The sequence below is a fragment of the Dromiciops gliroides genome, chromosome 2, assembly GCF_019393635.1.
Source record: "Dromiciops gliroides isolate mDroGli1 chromosome 2, mDroGli1.pri, whole genome shotgun sequence".
Taxonomy (NCBI): domain Eukaryota; kingdom Metazoa; phylum Chordata; class Mammalia; order Microbiotheria; family Microbiotheriidae; genus Dromiciops; species Dromiciops gliroides.
Genome location: NC_057862.1, coordinates 658,137,372 through 658,155,532, shown reverse-complemented (window position 1 = coordinate 658,155,532; position 18,161 = coordinate 658,137,372). Strand labels below are relative to the sequence as shown.

Sequence of the window (18,161 nt, the reverse complement as noted above, 5' to 3'; positions counted from 1 at the left end):
AAACAGACAAGAGAAGGGCTCAGTGGAGCTGGAGACCTTTGATCTATTTCCCCCTAACAACCAAATCAGTATACATCTTATACCAATATTTTTCCTACAATACTATGTGGCTGCAATTCGCTGAACTCTGCACTCTCAGAAGATCACAACTGCTAAGTGACCCAAAGGGCAGTGAAAAGATGGATGGTGGGTGTTGGCAGGCTATATAGCCTGCACAATGACTTGTGGGAGAGAGGTGACATAAAAGATATTATCAGGGACATCAATGACCAGGAAAGAAAGGGGTCTGGCTGGCTGTGGATGTAGCATATGGGAAAGATAACACATCAGCTTCAGTACTGGTGTCCCTGAACTATCAATCAATATCAATCAAATGAGAGGAAGCCCTCTAGTACATAGAGTAGATAAGAGACCTTTCTAATAATCCCAGTGGAGGAAAGGGCAAGGAGAAGCTGTGATAGGCATCTATGGGTGAACTACCCCACACCCAGATGAGATTATAAGATCTCCCTCAGAACACTTAGTACAGTACACATTACTTATTGAACCTATAATTTTACAGAGGGGCCTTATAAATAAATACCTTATTTTCCTGAAGGCAGGAGGCTGCATGAAATGATCTCAGAAGCAGTGTTGGGTTGCAAAGGAACTCATCTTGTGACCAGAGCTAATCCCTGTACCTGACTGTTTTCTCAACCATAACATGGGAATAATGGTATCTGTGCTGCTTACCACAAAAGGTTGTTGGGACTAAGACACTTGGCAAATTTTAACATGTCATATAGAGGTGAGTCTGGGTGGTGAGTTGGTTATCATTATCTCTTAAAGTTCCTTGTGCCTTTAAAATCTCCGAGTCTATGATTATGTCTCACTTCTCCCTCCTATCCCAGGAAGTATGCAGCTTGAGGCACACCTCTGGAGATTTGGGGGCAAGGAAGAGGTGTTGGGGAAAAGGGGATAGAAGCTGTCAGAGAGAGAGAGAGAGAGAAATTCTCCCTAACATGCCAGAAGTTAAATGAAGACCAAGAAAACGTTTGGGAACTTCACTTTTTTATTGTAGAAACTGAAATGTTTTCTAGTCCTTGAAAACTTGCAAAGGAATGTTGATTTGGATAATCTGGGATTTTGGGGTGGGCTGACAATCATGGGAGCTTTTCAAGGACCCCAGGACTGTGACCTTAACATTAGCAGTGGGTAGCCTCAGAAGTATCTATGGGGGAGAAAAAGAGAAAGAGGTTAAAAAAGAGAGAGAGAGAGAGCAAGGCAGCAAGCAGGTTTCTATTATGCCCCTAGGGATGGATATTGGGATACAGAAATGTGTACTTTCAAAGCATTTCTCTCTTCTTTGGAGTCCCAAAATGACTTGGTGTTTAAGTGTGTCTACTGCATGGAACAGCAGAGCTTGGATCTCAAGGGGGAGGATCTGGTTTTGAGTTTCCATTTTGATACTTTCTGTTGGCAAGTCACTGAGTCACTTACTTAACCTTTGCGAATCTGAAAGAAGTGGGGGAAATGCTCTCAAGAACCTACCTCACAGGGATGTGGGCAGAAAACAACTCTATAAACCCTAAGCCCTCTATAAATGTGAATCACCATTTCTTTAACGTTTTAAGGCTCGTAGAGTGCTTTACAAATATTATCTCATTTGCTCTTCACCATAATCCCAGGAGGTATTATGCTATTATTATCCCCATTTTTACAGCTGAAAAAACTGAGGCAGGCACAGGTATTATGTGACTTGTGCAGTCACACAGCTGTAGTAAGTGTCTGAGGCTAGATTTGAACTCAGGACTTCCTGGTGCTCTATCTACTATGCCACCATTTTACAGATTAAGAAACTAAAACCCAGAAAAATTAAGTGACCTACTCAACATCACCTGACATGTCAGTGGAAGAATCGGGACCAAGATCTCAACAAGTAATCTCAGCACTGAGACCACCCCTCCCCTATGTGTCCCTCCCTTCATCCTCTCCTTTTACTCCTAACCTCTTTCCACCAGCTCTCTTTATTCCTCCCATGCTGTTCATTCTTTCCCTTTCCTTTCTTCCTCCTCACCTAGTCCTGAAGATTACAATATTAGTCACAGTTCAGGTGTCATTAAGGACCATACCCAAGATGTGAAAGAGGGATGGGGTCACAGGAAGAGAATCCAGCAGCAGAAGCAGCCCTTGGCACCCGCTGCCACCCGGGAGTTCTTACCAGCATTGGGGGAAGTTCACAGGTACGTAGTATTCCTGAGAAAAGACTCAAACATCTTCAGGGCCTGAGCAGGTCGGTACTGGGGAACCATGTGTCCAGATCCCTGTGGGTCAGACACAGACACAGAGAGGGGTGAAGAGGAGTCCAGCAGGGAGGCAAATGAGAATCTATTTGGGAATAAGTATACAAGGTCCCTAAATGTGGGCTTGGATTGTTGGAATGCAGGGTCCTGTGGACTTGGCTGCAGGGCAGATGTGATGAGGGTCAAGCAATATCAGTATTAGTATCTGAAGTCATGCCTAGGAAATGAGAAGAGGTGAGGCTAAGTAATATCTCTTGGCTGAGGCTAAGGCTATGCAGGACATATCAGTAACACCACAGAAAGATGCCGGCCTGCCCAAGGGACCACCCAAACCTTACTGCATGCTCTCCTACATCACTGCAATTCCATTCTGCTATGTGCAAGAGAGAGGACAGAGTGCTAGACCCGGGGACGAGAAGACCTGGGTTCAAATTCTGATTACTGGCTGTGTGACCATGGGTAAGTCATTTCAATTCTCTGAAACTCGGGCAACTTTTGAAGACTTTATGTTATTAAAAGTTGTAGTAATGGCAGTTAGGCAGTCATTGGCTAGAGTGGTTTAAGATTCCCTGGAAGTTGGAAAGACCTAAGTTCAAATCCTGCCTCAGATACTTACTTAGCTCTGTTACCTTGGGCAAGTCATAGAATCTTTTTTTTGGGGGGGGGTGAGGCAGTTGGGGTTAAGTGACTTGCTCAGGGTCACATAGCTAGTAAGTATCAAGTGTCTGAGGCTGGATTTGAACTCAGGTCCTCCAGACTCCAGGGCCCGTGCTCTATCCACTGCGCCACCTAGCTGCCCCCAAGTCATAGATTCTTTGCTAGCCTCAGTTTACTTATCTGTCAAATAGAGATAATAATATTAGCACCTACCTCTCTCAGGGTTGTTGTGAGGATAAAATGAGATAATATACATAAAATGCTTTGCCAGCCTTAATGCACTAGACAAATGTTAGCTATTATTAATTTGTACAGTTGAATTCACAGGTCCTGGGTAGAATGGATGTATACAGAGAACTGTGAACACTCTGTTCCATTCAGACTGACCTAGTCCCCTTCCCTATACCCCCAAATACCATCCACAACATGAAGAGATGGATAGTATGGAGATGAAGCCAAAACCTCAGGTACAAGCTGTCAACTCTAGAAGCAAGTGAACAAAGGATATAAGATGCTTGAGAATAGAGGCCGTGTCATATATTTTTTTAATCTTTGTATTCTCACCACCTAGCACAGTGCATTGCACATAGTAAGTACTTCACAAATGCTTATTGAATAAATTTCAATTTATTTCCACCCAGTAGTTGCTTTGTAATCCTTTTGACTGTGACTTTCCTTGGGCTTCAGTTTCCACATTTGCCTTCTTGAAAACCATGAGTACCCAGCCTATAGTAAAATTATTCTTCTTGGCTCTTATCCTCCTTAGCAACATTCCCATCCCCATAAGATCATAAGGTGGATAACCAGAAGAAATTTTAAAGTTCATCCAGCCCCTGGCTCTGCAAGTGTAGTCTAGGGATTACTGAGGGTCCTGGAGGTCAAATATATTTTCATAATAATGCTAAGATTTTTTTTTGCATGACAATGAGGGATAAGTGACTTGCCCATGGTCACACAGTTAGTGTTAAGTCTCTGAGGCTGGATTTGAACTCAGGTCCTCCTGAATCAAGGGCTGGTGCTTTATCCACTGCGCCACCTAGCTGCCCCAACTAAGATGGTTTGATTTCTAATGCAATAAAAATCTATAGAATAGTTCATCAATAAGTACATATTGAGTGCCTACTATGTGTCAGGCACTGTGTTAAAGTTCTAGGAATACAAAAAGAGGCAAAAGACAGTTCCTGCCTTCAAGGAGCTTACGGCCTAAAGGGGGGACAACATGCAAACAAATAGATAGCTATAAACCACATGAACAAAAGTTGTTTGCTTGGGAGTCCTCAATAATTTTAAGGGTGTCCATCATATTATATCCTATATGTTTTTCTTAACTTTTTATTCCTTAAAGACAGGTTCAATTAGTTGTGTGAGGGCTAGGGGAAGGTTATCTGTGATTATGATACAAAAAACAAATACACACACCACAAAGGGAATCATTAAACCAAGAGCAAAAGATGGGCAGCTAGGTGGCGCAGTGGATAAAGCACCAACCCTGGATTCAGGAGGACCTGAGTTCAAATTCAGCCTCAGACACTTGACACGTACTAGCTGTGTGACCCTGGGCAAGTCACTGAACCCTCACTGCCCCGCAAAAAAAGAAAAAAAGTTTTAAAAAACAACAGCAAAAGAAGGAAAGTAAATATCTCAGATTCTATCTTGCTCTTTAAAAAATAATAAAATTCAAATCATAAAAAATTTTAAAAGAGTGCAAAGGGGTCCTGAGACTAAAAGGCTTGAAAACTGTTGATATACTTCAATCCCGTCCTTTTGTGCAAAAAGAAACTGAGACCCAGGGAAGCTGAGTTATTTACCCAAGGTCACACAGCCAGTAAGCATAAGGAGAGCCTAAACAAATCCCAGGTCTAAACCCAGATGCCTTCTTACTCTACCAAGCTATCTCTGTCCACTCACACCTAGTTCTGATGTTTTCACTGGGGTTCCCTTCAGTCAGAGAGTCCTTCAAAAGTTTGGAAAGATTCTCTCCCTTTGAGAAGAGCTGCCCCATCCTCTTCAGAAGACAGTGGTGAGGGGCAGCTAGGTGGTGCAGTGGATAGAGCACCAGCCCTGGAGTCAGGAGTACCTGACTTCAAATCCGGCCTCAGACACTTAACACCTACTAGCTGTGTGACCCTGGGCAAGTCACTTAACCCCAATTGCCTCACTTAAAAAAGAAAAAAAGAAGACAGTGGTGAGAAGGGGAGAGAGCACCTTACCTTGACGGTGAGGAAGGTGATGCGCTCATATTCCTTGAAGAATCCTGCAACCTGATTTTTATAGTACCAGGGCTGATAGGGGCTCATCACCTTTGAGAACAAGAGAAAGGGGGACAGCCTGAACTACAGAGCTATCAACAGCAAATTCCACAAGCACTTGCTAAGTACCTACTATGTACTAACCACCTACTATGTGGAAAGTACCTACTGCCCTAGGCAGGAGAGTTAATAGAGAGTCATCCTGCCCCAGCATCCTCCCTTAAAGCCATCCTTAGGGTAGTTGCCCCAGTCCCCTCCTGAAACTGGGACTACTAGAGAAGAGTTGGTTCTTGAGCATCCAATTTGAACATCAACTGCCTTCTAATCTCCTTCTCAAAGCTCTCCTCTACATCTCCCCCACACCAGAAGGCCAGCTGCAACTTCTTTTGTAACTCCTTTTAGAAATCTGATCTTTCTTGATACAAATGTATTCTAAGCTGGAGGTTCCCACACTTCCTCCAAGCCTTCCACCCCGACCTTCCAACTCCACCCCCCCTTCCCTTCTCACGGGCTGGTTCAGCGACTCCACAAACTTCTCGCCTCCCAAGAAGTTGCAGGCCATGTCAGTGTCCCCATTGTACACCAAGATGCGGATGTTGCTCTGCAGTAATTCCTCATAGAAGGGAGCCATGTCCATGTACTGCCTCTGGTATTGAGAAGTTACCTGGGTGCTGGAGGGATGAAGAGGAAGAGGAGGAGCAGACAAAAAAAACCCTATAGTAGAGGGGGGCTGGAAGTCAAACCAAATCAATATCAAATCAAGCCAATAAACTCTTATTAAGCACCTACTGCATGCCAAGCACTATGCTGGGAATTTTTGTTTTTGTTTTTTTTGTGAGGCAATTGGGGTTAAGTGACTTGCCTAGGGTCACACTGCTAGTAGGTGTTAACTGTCTGAGACCAGATTTGAACTCAGGTCCTCCTGACTCCAGGGCCAGTGTTCTATCCACTGCTCCACCTAGCTGCCCCGGGGAATATTTTTTAAAGGGCAAAAGATAGTTCCTGTCCTTGAGGGGCTCTTAATCCAGTGGGGGAGGATGACATGAAAACAAATATTTAAAAAGCAAGCTATATATACAGAATAAATAGGAAATACTTAACAGAGGGAAGGCACTAGAATTACGAGAGATTGGGGAAGGCTTCTTGTAGAAGATGGGATTTTAGTCGAGACAAAGGAAGCCAGAGAGGTCAGTAGTTTCAGCAGAAGGAGGGAGAGTGTTCTGGACATAGGGGACGGCAAATGAAAATGACTAGAGTTTAGAGATGTGAGTACATGGAGGGGACTAAGGGTTTAAACGTCTAATCCCACAATCCACAAGGGCATCCATTCAAATATTTGAGGACAATTGTTAAGTCTTAAATCTCCAACCCCCGTTCTCTGCAGCCCAGGAGCCTAAGGCTAAAAGCCCTGGGAATTGAATTGCCAAACTACTCCAGCCCAGAGTTTGGAGCCCCCATCCGAGCAAGGAGATAGATCCCCCATCCGAGCAAGGAGATAGATCCCCCAGCTACTGAAGATGTAGAAGAGAAAGTTCTCGCCACCCAAATCCTTAGCATCATTAAGTGGTTCAACATCAGAAGTGGACGTGGTTTTATTAGTGGAAGTGACAGTAAAAAAGATACAGTGATTGAATGAATGAATAAATGTGCACTTATTAATCCCTTACTAAATTCTAAGTCCTGGGGATAGAAATGGAAAATAGGAATTAAAATGATCATTATTATAAACACCATGGGACTTTTCCATTTGACAAAGCTGAAAACGCCTACATATGCTGTCCTCACCATTAGAATGTGAGCTCCTTGATAGTAGAGATTGTCATGATTTTTTGTAACCTCAGCACCTTGCATAGTGCTTTGCATATATTAAGTCTTTAAGAAGTTTTTTCATTAAACTTATTCACCCATTCATCTCTCATCAGTTTCTCTATCAGACCTCAACAAGTTCTCTCCACTATAACACAATCTTCCCCCACCACAAGTATTTGTTTCTGTTGGTAAACCCCAAAGGAAAGCCCTAAAGCTCTCCTGGGGGCTCCCCAGCCATGATTATTGTTCTTTTCTCTCCCCTGAGCAAGGACGAGATAGTGGCTGGAAAGATCAAGAGAGACCTCCTTCCCCACACACAACACAGAGACTGCTCACTTGCAAAGTTCCCAAATGGGGAGGAAGACAGGAATGTGGAGGGCCTGCCTCACGTTGTCCTGGTTCAACCACACATACATAGCTGTGCCATTGATGCACTCGGGGACTCCAGGGATGTGGGCTCCTGGGGGCTGATAGCAAACAAAGAAAAAGGTAAAAAGTTTCAGGGAGGATACATGTCAAAAACCCAGAAACCCCTGGAAGTGACTCTTGAGCTGCTCCCTCCCACTCCCCTTAGTCCAAAACTGAACCTTCATAAAATCCTATATGAGATTTATTCCCCTCTCCCTTTTAGGATGCCTCCTCCTCTCCCAACAACAACCGGGTTTCCTCTTCAACCCCACACTCCAAGACTATCTCTTTCTCCCCAACTATGTCCCCATCATTGTAATAAGGCATGAATATAGTGCTTCAAGACCTCATTTCATCCTGACAACCCTGTAAGGTAAGTAAGTAGTAGAAACATTGCTGTCCATTTTAGAGATAAGAACATTGAGGCTAGGGGAGGTTACAAGACCAGGGCTCTTTTAGCTACATCATGCTGCCCCCATACATCCAGGGTATAACTCTGGACCAGGAGAAGTCAGAGGTAGTCTCAAGAATGAAAAGGATTGGGGCAGCTAGGTGGCACAGTGGATAAAGCACCGGCCCTGGATTCATGAGTTCATGAGTTCAAATCTGGCCTCAGACACTTGACACTTACTAGCTGTGTGACTCTGGGCAAGTCACTTAACCCCTATTAACCCGCAAAAAAATAAAAAAAATAAAAAATTTAAAGGATGGTCAGGGAGGGACTGAACACCAGTAACTAACAGATCTGTAACCTAAGGCTAAGCAGCAAATCATTTCCTGGAAAGCCCTGAGAGAGATTCAAAAGTTAGATGAGACAAGGACAATTGTAGAATGAATGAATGAATGTAACATGTATTAAGTGCTTACTATGTGCAAAAATTGTGTTAAGCGCTTGAAATTCAAACAAAAAAGTAAGACTTGCTTTCAAGGAGCTCACACTCATAATAGGGGGTTATGATACAAAGACAAGTAACTATAATATAAAAATAAAATATACAAAAATACATAATAAGCATGTGAGAGAGGGGCAAACAAAGTTCTTTGTGAGGTCTTAGGAAGGAAAAGTCATTACTGGTGGGGGTGGGGGTGGGGGTGGTCAGGGAAAGCTTTCTAGGGAGGTAGAGTATGACTTGGGCTTTGAAGAATTAGGTAGGAATTTAACATGTGGAGAAGGGAAGGGAAGGGATTTCAGGCAGAAACTTTACAAGCATGTGGATGTCACCCTTACTGACTTTTCTCTTGATCTTGTACAACTTTTCCGGCCAGGCTACTCAGCACACACTGTTCTCCCCCTCCGCCCCCATCTTCACGCCTATTAGGTCCGAGTTTTCTCGGTACAAAATGTTCCCAGTAAACTGCTCCATATATTTTTCATCCTTTTAGATGAAGAGTTTTAAACTTGGAGTCCATGAACTTGCTTTAAATTTTTTTTTTGATAATTGTATTTCAAAATAATTGGTTTTCTTTGAAATCCTAGATTTCTTTCATGCATTTATAAACATGATTCTGAGAAAGGTTCTAGAGGTCTCACCAGACTGCCAGAGAGGTCCATGACAAAAGAAAGGCTAAGGATCTCTGTATCTGTTTGACTGGTATCTTGAGATCCAGTTGCGGACATCTTTTTATGCCAGTGCCTTGTTCTTAATGTTTGTGGAATTCAATTGGAATCCCTCCTTTCTCACTTAGTGGACTGCAGAAAGGTAACAAAGTCTTTCCTCAAATCATATACTATTAGCACTGAAAGAGATTCTAGAGGTCATCTAAGCGAACCCCTTCATTTTACAGGTGAGGACAATGGAGCCCTGAGAAATTGGGTGAACTGAGCTGGGGCCTGATCTCGTGTCCCAACTCTAAATCTGTCCCTCTTTCTGTCACACCAAGATGTCTTCCCCTCTTGGCTCGGGGGTACCTGCCCAACAGGACTCGACACCCCGGCCGACTCTGACCTCTCAATTTACAGCAGGTCTCTCTTCTTGCTTACCGGGACAGCCACGTTGAACTGATATTCGCGATAGAGGTTGCTCATGTCAGTGGCCAAGCGCTCCTGGTATCCCGGAGCCCCCCAACATGGCGAGTAGAGGTTGTAGATGTTGAGGCCCACGCCCTGGATCATTCTGTAAGCCTCCAGTATCTGCGGAGAGGCCAGGTGGGAGGCACTGCTAAACTGCCCACGCTTCCCGGCACGGGTCCCTTCTTTCCTTCCCCCACTGCCCACCCTAAGCCAGGTAATCCCCTAGGGAAGCCATTCCCAAGGTAAGGGTGGGGTGGGATGGAGTATAGTGGAATTGGGATAGTCTGGTCCAGTCTGCTGAGATTACCCCAAAAGAGACAACCCGTCCTCCCCCGGCGCTGGCCGGGCTGGAATCTACAGGATCCCCGAGGCTCTCTTGAGTTCCAAGCGCAAAAGGGTCAAGTTGTCCTCCTAGCTCTGGGGTCTCGGTCCCCGAATTTCAAACCTGAGCCTCCCAGTCCTAGCGGGCAATTGCCCCTTTCCTTGGGCTTGGAGGGTCCTCCATCTTCCCCTGCCCCCCCAGCCCACGAGTCCACGGAAAGAGGGGCACCCATGCGCCCCTCCCGCCCGCCTCCTCTGTCCGCGGTACCTCCTGGGTGGGCGAGGAGGGTAGGACTTACGGAATCGAAGCAGTCGTTTTCGGTGCTGTTGTAGAAGTTGCAGGAGCCCGCTGAGCAGCAATAGGTGTTCAAGGAGTCCCACAGGCTGCGGACAGAGAGCAAGGGGAGTGAGAAGCGAGGGAGGCGCGCACGGGATTCGCGCTCTTGCCCTCCCCCAGAGGGAGTTTGCACGGAAGCCAACCCGGGCCACCCTCCGATCCCGCAGGGAGTGGCATAGCGGCGGGGTGGGGGTGGGGGGAGAAGGGGTAGGAGGGTAGGGGTGGGGGGGGCGGCGAGTCGCGTCCGACCACCGCCTTTCCAGTTAGGTTATGGATCTGTTAGATTAACTAATCTTCTAACATCGCATCATTGACATTCGCACCGCATATTTCTACTGGCCTGGAAACTGCGACCTTATTTGACATTAATATACTTTCTTTTTTTTTTTTTTCAGGGCAATGAGGGTTAAGTGACTTGCCCAGGGTCACACAGCTAGTTAAGTGTCAAGTGTCTGAAGCTGGATTTGAACTCATGTCCTCCTGAATCCAAGGCCAGTGCTTTATCCACTGCACCACCTAGCTGCCCCCATAAAGAATGTTAGTCTTTTTTTTTTGGTGGGGCAATGAGGGTTAAGTGACTTGCCCAGGGTCACATAGCTAGTGTCAAGTGTCTGAGGCTGGATTTGAACTCAGGTCCTCCTGAATTCAGGGCCAGTGCTCTATCCACTGCGACACCTAGCTCCCCCCCAATATACTTTCTGTGTTTTTTTTTTTTGGTGGGGCAATTGGGGTTAAGTGACTTGCCCAGGGTCACACAGCTAGTAAGTGTTAAGTGTCTGAGGTCGGATTTGAACTCAGGTCCTCCTGAATCCAGGGCCGGTGCTCTATCCACTGCACTACCTAGCTGCCCCCCAATATACTTTCTAATGGTAGGGATTTGAGTATATTCGACCACTTCAGGGGAGCCGTTATTCACAATAACTCACAATAACTGGCTGTACCTCTGTGACCTCGGGCAATTCGCTTAACACCTCTGAGCCTCAGTTTCTTCATCTGTAAAATAAGTGGGGTTGGACTCTATAACGTCTAAGTCCCCTTTGGTCTCTAAAAGTGTATGCTCCTATATAATCCATTAGGCTTGAGCTGGGAGATGAGATGGGACTGTCGTCGTTCAATTTGTTAAGCCCTTGCTATGTGTCCAAGCACATGTGCTGAAAACTTAAACTGTAGGAAGAGCTATGGGACGTTCCGTTTACAAAACAAGTGCCATCCACTGGGGAACGGCGGGGAAAAAAATGAGGTACATGAATGCAACGGGCCAGCACTGAGCTGTTAGAAAGAATGAATGGGGGCAGCTAGATGGCGAAGTGGATAAAGCACCAGCCCTGGATTCAGGAGGACCTGAGTTCAAATCCGGCTTCAGACACTTGATACTTACTAGCTGTGTGACCCTGGGCAAGTCACTTAACCCTCATTGCTTTGCAAAAAAAAAAAAAAGGAATGAATGGAGAGAATCCAAGGAGCCATGGGAAATCTTTAGTGAAGTAATGCAAAGCAAAGTAAGCAGAGCCAGGAGAACAAGGGGTGCGTGGACCCCAACGTTATAAATGGAAAGAACAATAGAACAATAGTAACAATCACACCAACAAAAAAACAATAAAGACTGAACGTTCCCTGGTTACATACAGTGACTAAACTGAGCTCCAAAAAAAGAGATAGAGGAAGCCACATTCCTTCCTCTTTTGCAGAGGTGGGAGGCTCTGTAGGTGAAACTCGGTATAGACTGTGAATTAGTTTTGAAGAACATTTTCCCCCTCTTTCTTTTTATTCTTTGTTAAAAGGGTTGGCTCTTTGGTGGAAAGAGGTGTAAGAGAATAAATTAGTGCAGGGCATAGAGCAGTGGGCCTGGAGTCAGGAAGATCAAAGTCACCCACACTTGCTTACTAGTTTTTTTGAGCCCCCGGTCAAGGCATTTGTCCTCTGAGTCTCAGTTTCCTCATCTGTAAAATGGGATCAATAATAGCACCCACTCCCACAGTTGTTATGAGGATCAAATTGCAGACCTTCAAGCACTCTACCAGTGCTAAAGCTCTTAGGAAGGTGATATAAAAACAAAAGACATTAAAAAGGATTTAAATGTCTACACCATACAAAGCCACTGTGCCAGGGTATAAAAAATGAATGGGGGGTAGCTAGGTGGCACAGTGGATAAATCACTGACCCTGGATTCAGGAGGACCTGAGTTCAAATCTGGCCTCAGACACTTGACACTTACTAGCTGTGTGATCCTGGGCAAAGTTGGCAAAGTGCTTTATGTCTGTGGTCTCCTTGGATAAACCCTCATAAAACTCATAAAAAACCTAAGGGAGAACCCAGGAAAGTATAATCTCCATTTCACAGAAGAGAAAACTGAGTCCTGGAGAAGTTAAGTGACTTACCCAAGGCCATATAGATAGTGTCAGCTCAAGACTTCTGATGGAGACCCTCTGTCTACCAGTCAGTCAATCACCAAGCATTTATTATGCACCTACTATGTGCCCAGACCTTTCTAGCCTTTAGGGATGTAAAGGCCCTTTCCATCAAATCACACTGCTTTTTGTGGCTTTTTTTTTTTTTTTTGGGTGAGGCAGTTGGGGTTAAGTGACTTGCCCAGGGTCACACAGCTAGTAAGTTGTCAAGTGTCCCGGGTCGGATTTGAACTCAGGTCCTCCTGACTCCAGGGCTGGTGCTCTATCCACTTCGTCACCTAGCTGCCCCTTTGTGGCTTTATTGACGTTTGAAATACAGCCACTTTACCCCCTTGCTCCATCTTGGTGCATTCTCTTTCCTCACATTGCGGTATCTATTGTCTTATGTATTTTACAAATAAGCTTGTCTGGTTGTCCCTGCCTTCCTCTTAACCAAGTGATGTGGCTGAGGGCTGCATTAGACAGGAGAAAGGGTACCTTATGATCTTGCTGAAGATTAAAGGGGAGAAGGGAAGGATGAAGAGGGAGATACAAATACTCACAAGCCTCCCTCTGAGCTTACTTTTCTCCGATGATGCCGTGGTAGTAACTGAACTCAATCAGCGTCTCATCATTCAGCCGGTAGTTACTCATTCCATTTCCTACACCAAAGCCCTGGATGGGAAAGATGGTTTATGTAAATCCAGGAATCCCCAGCACAAGCTACCCTACTTTCCCATGCTAGACAATCTGTAACAGAAAAGCAGTAGATGAGGAGTTTGGAAACAAAAAGGGACTCCTTCATGTAACTTCTGAGATTGGAAGACTAGGTGGTACGTGGCTCAGAACTCATACCTTTACTTAGTGGGATGTATGGGGTGTTCGGGAGGACTAGCACCTCTGGCGTGAGGGCTTTTGTTGTTGAGTCATTTCAGTCATGTCTGACTCCCATTTGGATTTCTTTTTGTTTTTGTTTTTGGGGGGTTTTCTTTGGGGGGTTTGCCATTTCCTTTTCCAACTCATTTTACAGATGAGGAAACTGAGGCAAACAGGGTGAAGTATATGAGGCCAAATTTGAACTCAGGTTCTCCTGACTCCAGGGCAAATGTTCTACCACTGTACCACCATGCCAACTGGTGTGAGGGTTTGTCAAACCCTTTTTAGGTCTGCTTATCCACCTTTGGTGTCCACCTGATTCACCCAACTGCCACCTGTGGTTTCAAGAGGCTGTAATATTTCAAAGTTGCCACACCCCAGTATATTGTATCAGCAGTGGGCTAAACCAGGTTGAGGATAACTGACAGACCTCAAGGCTGTTGGTGAGTTAGGGGGATGTCTACCCCAAGGATGTGAAGACTTTTCCTGGTAGTATGGGGTGACGAGAACAATTTGTTCCAACAGCCAGGAAGGCGGCTTTAGCAGACACTGGGGAGTGCTTAAAGCTTAGTCAGGTGTCAAAGATGCCAAGGTTATCCACTGCATCCCGGGCCATCTTGACTTTTGTCCTGCCACTGGACTTCGATGACTCAAGAAGAGAGAGTGAGGCTGATGACTTTGTGCAACTCTGTCTCATTTAAAACTAATTCACTCTCAAGTCAAAATATTATCTGTGATGTCATTGGTCCTCTTGGAAAACAAAGTGCAAACAGCAACAATGCCTGTACTTACCTTAAAGTTGATGGAGGCTGGACCATTAACAATCTGGGCACTGAGAGAGGGCACGTAGACCCCACCATAGCTCTCTCCAAATACATAGAAATCATTGCTGGTGAAGCTGGGGAATTTGGCGAAGAAGCTCTGTAAGGCCTGGTAATTATCAGCTGCCACCTACAGACCAAAACCAAATAGCCATACAGTCACAGAATGCCAGAGGTAGAAGGGACCTTGGCAGATAGAATGTCCAAACTAAAAGAGATCTTCTTTGGAGCATTGAATGTTAGAGCTGGGAAGACATCGAATGCTAGAACACAGAATGAACGATGAAAGGAACCTTAGAAAATAAAATACTAGAACATGAAGTGACAGGAGGAAGGGACTTTGGAAGACAGAATGTGAACACATCGATGTGAATGGTCGAGCCGAAAGGGACCTAAGGAAATAGAATATTAGAATACAGAAGAACCTTGAAAGATGGGAACGCCAAATGACAGCAGGAAGGGATCTTGGCAGATCAAACCAGAGAGTGCCGGAGATGGAAGAGATCTTGAGATCATCTCATCTAAGCCTTTTTTGACTTCTGATGGCACCATTTTGTTCTTGGATTTAAAGGGGCTTAAGCCATCCTCCTCCACTCCTACACACATACAGACCCCCTGTCCCTGCCCCTCCTTCCCACTCACCTGCTGATCATCAGTTTTGTAGTTCCGGCTGGAAGAGTAGGAATAACCCACTCCGGCCGGTGATTCCAGGTACAGCACGTTAGCCACTAGATTCCAGCTATAGGGGTTCATGTAGAGGGAACCATCATTATTTATCTGCCCAGAGAGATGCACAAAGTTACCAACTGCCATTTCAGGTTTGGGGCCAGGACTAGAAAGGGAAGCCCAGCTCTCATTTTCTCTCCAACCCTCCCTCAGGCCTAAACGTTTCCCCAATCCTCACCCTGTAGGGTCCATTCTCTGCCAATAGGCCTTCCATGGAACTGCAGCCAGGGCCTCCATTCAGCCATAGAACCAAGGGATCAGACTCAGGGTTTCCCTGGGACTCCACAAACCTATAAGACCATGAAAAGAAAAATCCCTCTCCTCTGGTGAGATGGGTAGCTCCTTTTTTGGGGGGGCAGGGCAATGAGGGTTAAGTGACTTGCCCAGGGTCACACAGCTAGTAAGTGTCAAGTGTCTGAGGCCGGATGTGAACTCAGGTCCCCCTGAATCCAGGGCCAGTGCTTTATCCACTAGGCCACCTAGCTGCCCCTACCCTATTGTCTTATGATCCTAGGACTCAAGGACTCTACCCCCTTCCCTATAGAACAGAAAAACTCCCTTATTCTATTCCCAATTAGTCAACAAAGTAGAGAAGATAGGGGGCTGGGCATGGTGCAGAGGAACAGACAAGGAAGGAAAAGATGAACCCCACCCCAGGAGACAAGAGCCCCATCACTGTGGCACTGGGAGAAGGGCTGAGCCTAGATCTGAGAACTTTTCCAACTTCACAGGTCTCAGACCAAACCCTAATGTTGTATTGAAGGTTATTTTTATTTTGTTTTTTGTTTGTTTGTTTTTGCAGGGCAATGGGGGTTAAATGACTTGCCCAGGGTCACACAGCCAGTAAGTGTCAAGTGTCTGAGGCTGGATTTGAACTCAGGTACTCCTGAGGTACTCTGGTGCTTTATCCACTGCGCCACCTAGGCGCCCCTGAAGGTGATTTTTTTTAAAGCATCCTAAGTCATTTTCCAACATATATCGAGCCCACATAAAAATTCGTGGTTAGCTCCCAAGTTCCCATTCCCTGCTCCAACATTCTCAGGAATGAGAAATCCTCTTTGTGAACCTTGTCCTCTTTAGAAAAGCTACCTATTGGGGGCAGTTAGGTGGGGCAGTGGATAATGCAATGGCCCTGGATTCAGAAGGACCTGAGTTCAAATCCTGCTTCAGACACTTGACCCTTACTTGTGTGACCCTGGGCAAGTCACTCAACCCTCATTGCCCCACAAAAATAACAACAACAACAACAAGAAGAAACAAACAAACAAAATAAGACAATGGGGGGGTAGGATCTTCGATATCACCTTGTCCAACTTCTTCATTCCATATTAGGAACATGAGTCCCAGAGAAGTTAAATGGCTTTCCCAAGGTCACATAGCTCCCAGTGCTCCTTCCATAAGACCTCTCTCTTCCCTTACCCTTTTCCAAGTTCCCAGTGACATCCCATGGAACATGTTGCCCTTGGAATCTCACTCTAAAGGAGGGGGTTTCAAACTGGGCTCCCAAAAGGAATCAGCAGAGAGACTTCTGGGGACTGTGAACTTAGACAGGAAAACAAACTACAGGTTGACATTCACCAACCTTTGACTCCTTTGTAATCCTGTGTATTTTATTGTATGCATTTAAAAACAGGATTCTGAGAAAGGGTCCACAGGCTTCACTAGGCTGTCTGAGGGGCCCAAGATACAAAAAATAAAGCTTTTATTCCTTAGGCTTAAGGGGGATAATAGAGACTCCCATGTTTTTCCCCAGGCATCAATGCTGTCTGACTTGGGCAAGTCACCAAATCTGTTTGGGGCCATAGAATGATCTCTCTCTTGTCCAGGAACTTACCAGTAATGGAAGTATTTGTCAGAGCCGGCCTGGAGGTAGCCAGACCACTGCTTGAAGCTGGGCAGATCAGCCAGGCCAGGCAGGGAGGTGATGAGGTCGGGGGCGTATTGGCTGGTGCTAAGGCCCCAGCATAGGCTGGAGAGGGCTAGAAGGCTGCCCAATAGCTGCATGATGACTGCCCTCTAAGATTGGAGAGGCCCCACCACCCTCTTCCACCTTTATAGTCCTGGTTCTGTTTGCTTCATTGATAACTGCTGATAGGTATGACCTGCAGGCCAGCTTGGTACCAGCCATTGGGCGCTCACCTGGGGGGTAGGTATTCACCTTGAATATCATCAAGATTTATACAGAGCGGCCCCAGTCCCTGCTCTTCTAGAGGGGGTAGAGTGGAGGGTCATTCTGTAAACAACACTATGGGGCTTAGGGAACTGAGGAAAAAGGAATATCTTCAGGAGAATCCTAAAATCTTGGCTTTGTTTTAAGATGAAGGGACTTTAGAGATTATGTAATCTAAAGTTCACATTTTATCAATATGGAAATTGAAGCCCGAGGAGGGAGTCAGTCAGTCCAGAAGCTTTTATTAGGCACTTACTGTGTGTGAGGGACTGTGCTAAATGCTTGGGATACAAAGAAAGGGAAAAACCAGCCCCTGTTCTCTCGGGGGCTCAGTCTATTAGAGGAGACACAGTGCAAATGACTAAATATGAAAGAATAATGGGAGGTCATCTCAAAGGGACAGTGCTAGCATCTGGAAGGGGCCTCTTGCAGAAGGTGAGATGTGAGGTGTCTTATAGGAAGCCAGTTGCACATGACCTCAAGTATGCAACTGTGTATACCTGCAGTTGTCCAGGGTTATACCAGACCTGACTTGAACCCGGCCAGGACTCATACCACCTACATCATTTCAACACCGACCAGAGCTTTTCATTCTATGAAATTCGGGGATTGGACCTGGAGCAATCTCTGCCTGCTTCCTGTTCCAACATTCTATGACTCAAAGACGTTGCTAGCAAGGTAGCATTATGATTCTGACAAATGAATTCCCTCGTGCCTCAGTTTCCCCATCTTTAATTGCGGGTGGATCACAGCTGTCACCACAGCTGCTGATGATTACAGGTCTGAGCTGCAGCCTTGAGCTAACTCCCTCTTGGCTGTCATTAGCCCAAGTCCCTCCATCCCCCAGTGGATGACAGAGTTGTTCTGCCACTTTAGCGGAGGCCACCTCCTTCCCCATCCTTTGTCAGCAAACATTGTGAGCATGTGTTTCAAACAGAGTTCCAAGGTCAGCAGGAAGGGAGCAGCCCAAGGGAACAGCATGTAGATCTGGGGGGACCCAGTCTTGGTCCTTGGGTGCCCAGCCCAGGCTAATGGGGGAGGTAACAGAGATAAATCCAGCAAGACTTCCAGAGGAGGGCATGATTCTTGGCCTCGGTTTGCCTGAGG

The 18,161-nt window shown here is 45.7% G+C and overlaps 1 protein-coding gene across 1 annotated transcript; it reads right to left on the bottom strand.

Annotated features, from left to right (window-relative positions):
* Positions 1 to 1,117: 1,117 nt before the first annotated feature.
* LOC122743530 (lysosomal protective protein-like) lies at positions 1,118 to 16,888 on the bottom strand. The gene is made up of 12 exons (XM_043988519.1): positions 16,719 to 16,888; positions 15,063 to 15,174; positions 14,801 to 14,935; positions 14,130 to 14,288; positions 13,045 to 13,136; positions 10,037 to 10,121; positions 9,387 to 9,536; positions 7,334 to 7,464; positions 5,697 to 5,859; positions 5,150 to 5,239; positions 2,201 to 2,303; positions 1,118 to 1,210 (listed from the first exon to the last, which is right to left on the bottom strand). Exons 1-11 carry the CDS (start codon positions 16,886 to 16,888, stop codon positions 2,217 to 2,219), a joined length of 1,374 nt encoding a protein of 457 aa, XP_043844454.1. The 3' UTR covers positions 1,118 to 1,210; positions 2,201 to 2,216.
* Between the last annotated feature and the right edge of the window lie 1,273 nt (positions 16,889 to 18,161).

Bases quoted from the DNA above. Each gene is read 5' to 3' on its own strand.
- LOC122743530 (XM_043988519.1), bottom strand. From the start codon at position 16,888: ATGCAGCTATTGGGCAGCCTTCTAGCCCTCTCCAGCCTATGCTGGGGC. The intron at 15,175-16,718 runs GTAAGTTCCTGG...ATGGTCTTATAG, and splicing joins GACAAATACTTCCATTACTG to GTTTGTGGAGTCCCAGGGAA. The intron at 2,304-5,149 runs GTAAGGTGCTCT...TCTGACCCACAG, and splicing joins TCACCTTCCTCACCGTCAAG to GGATCTGGACACATGGTTCC.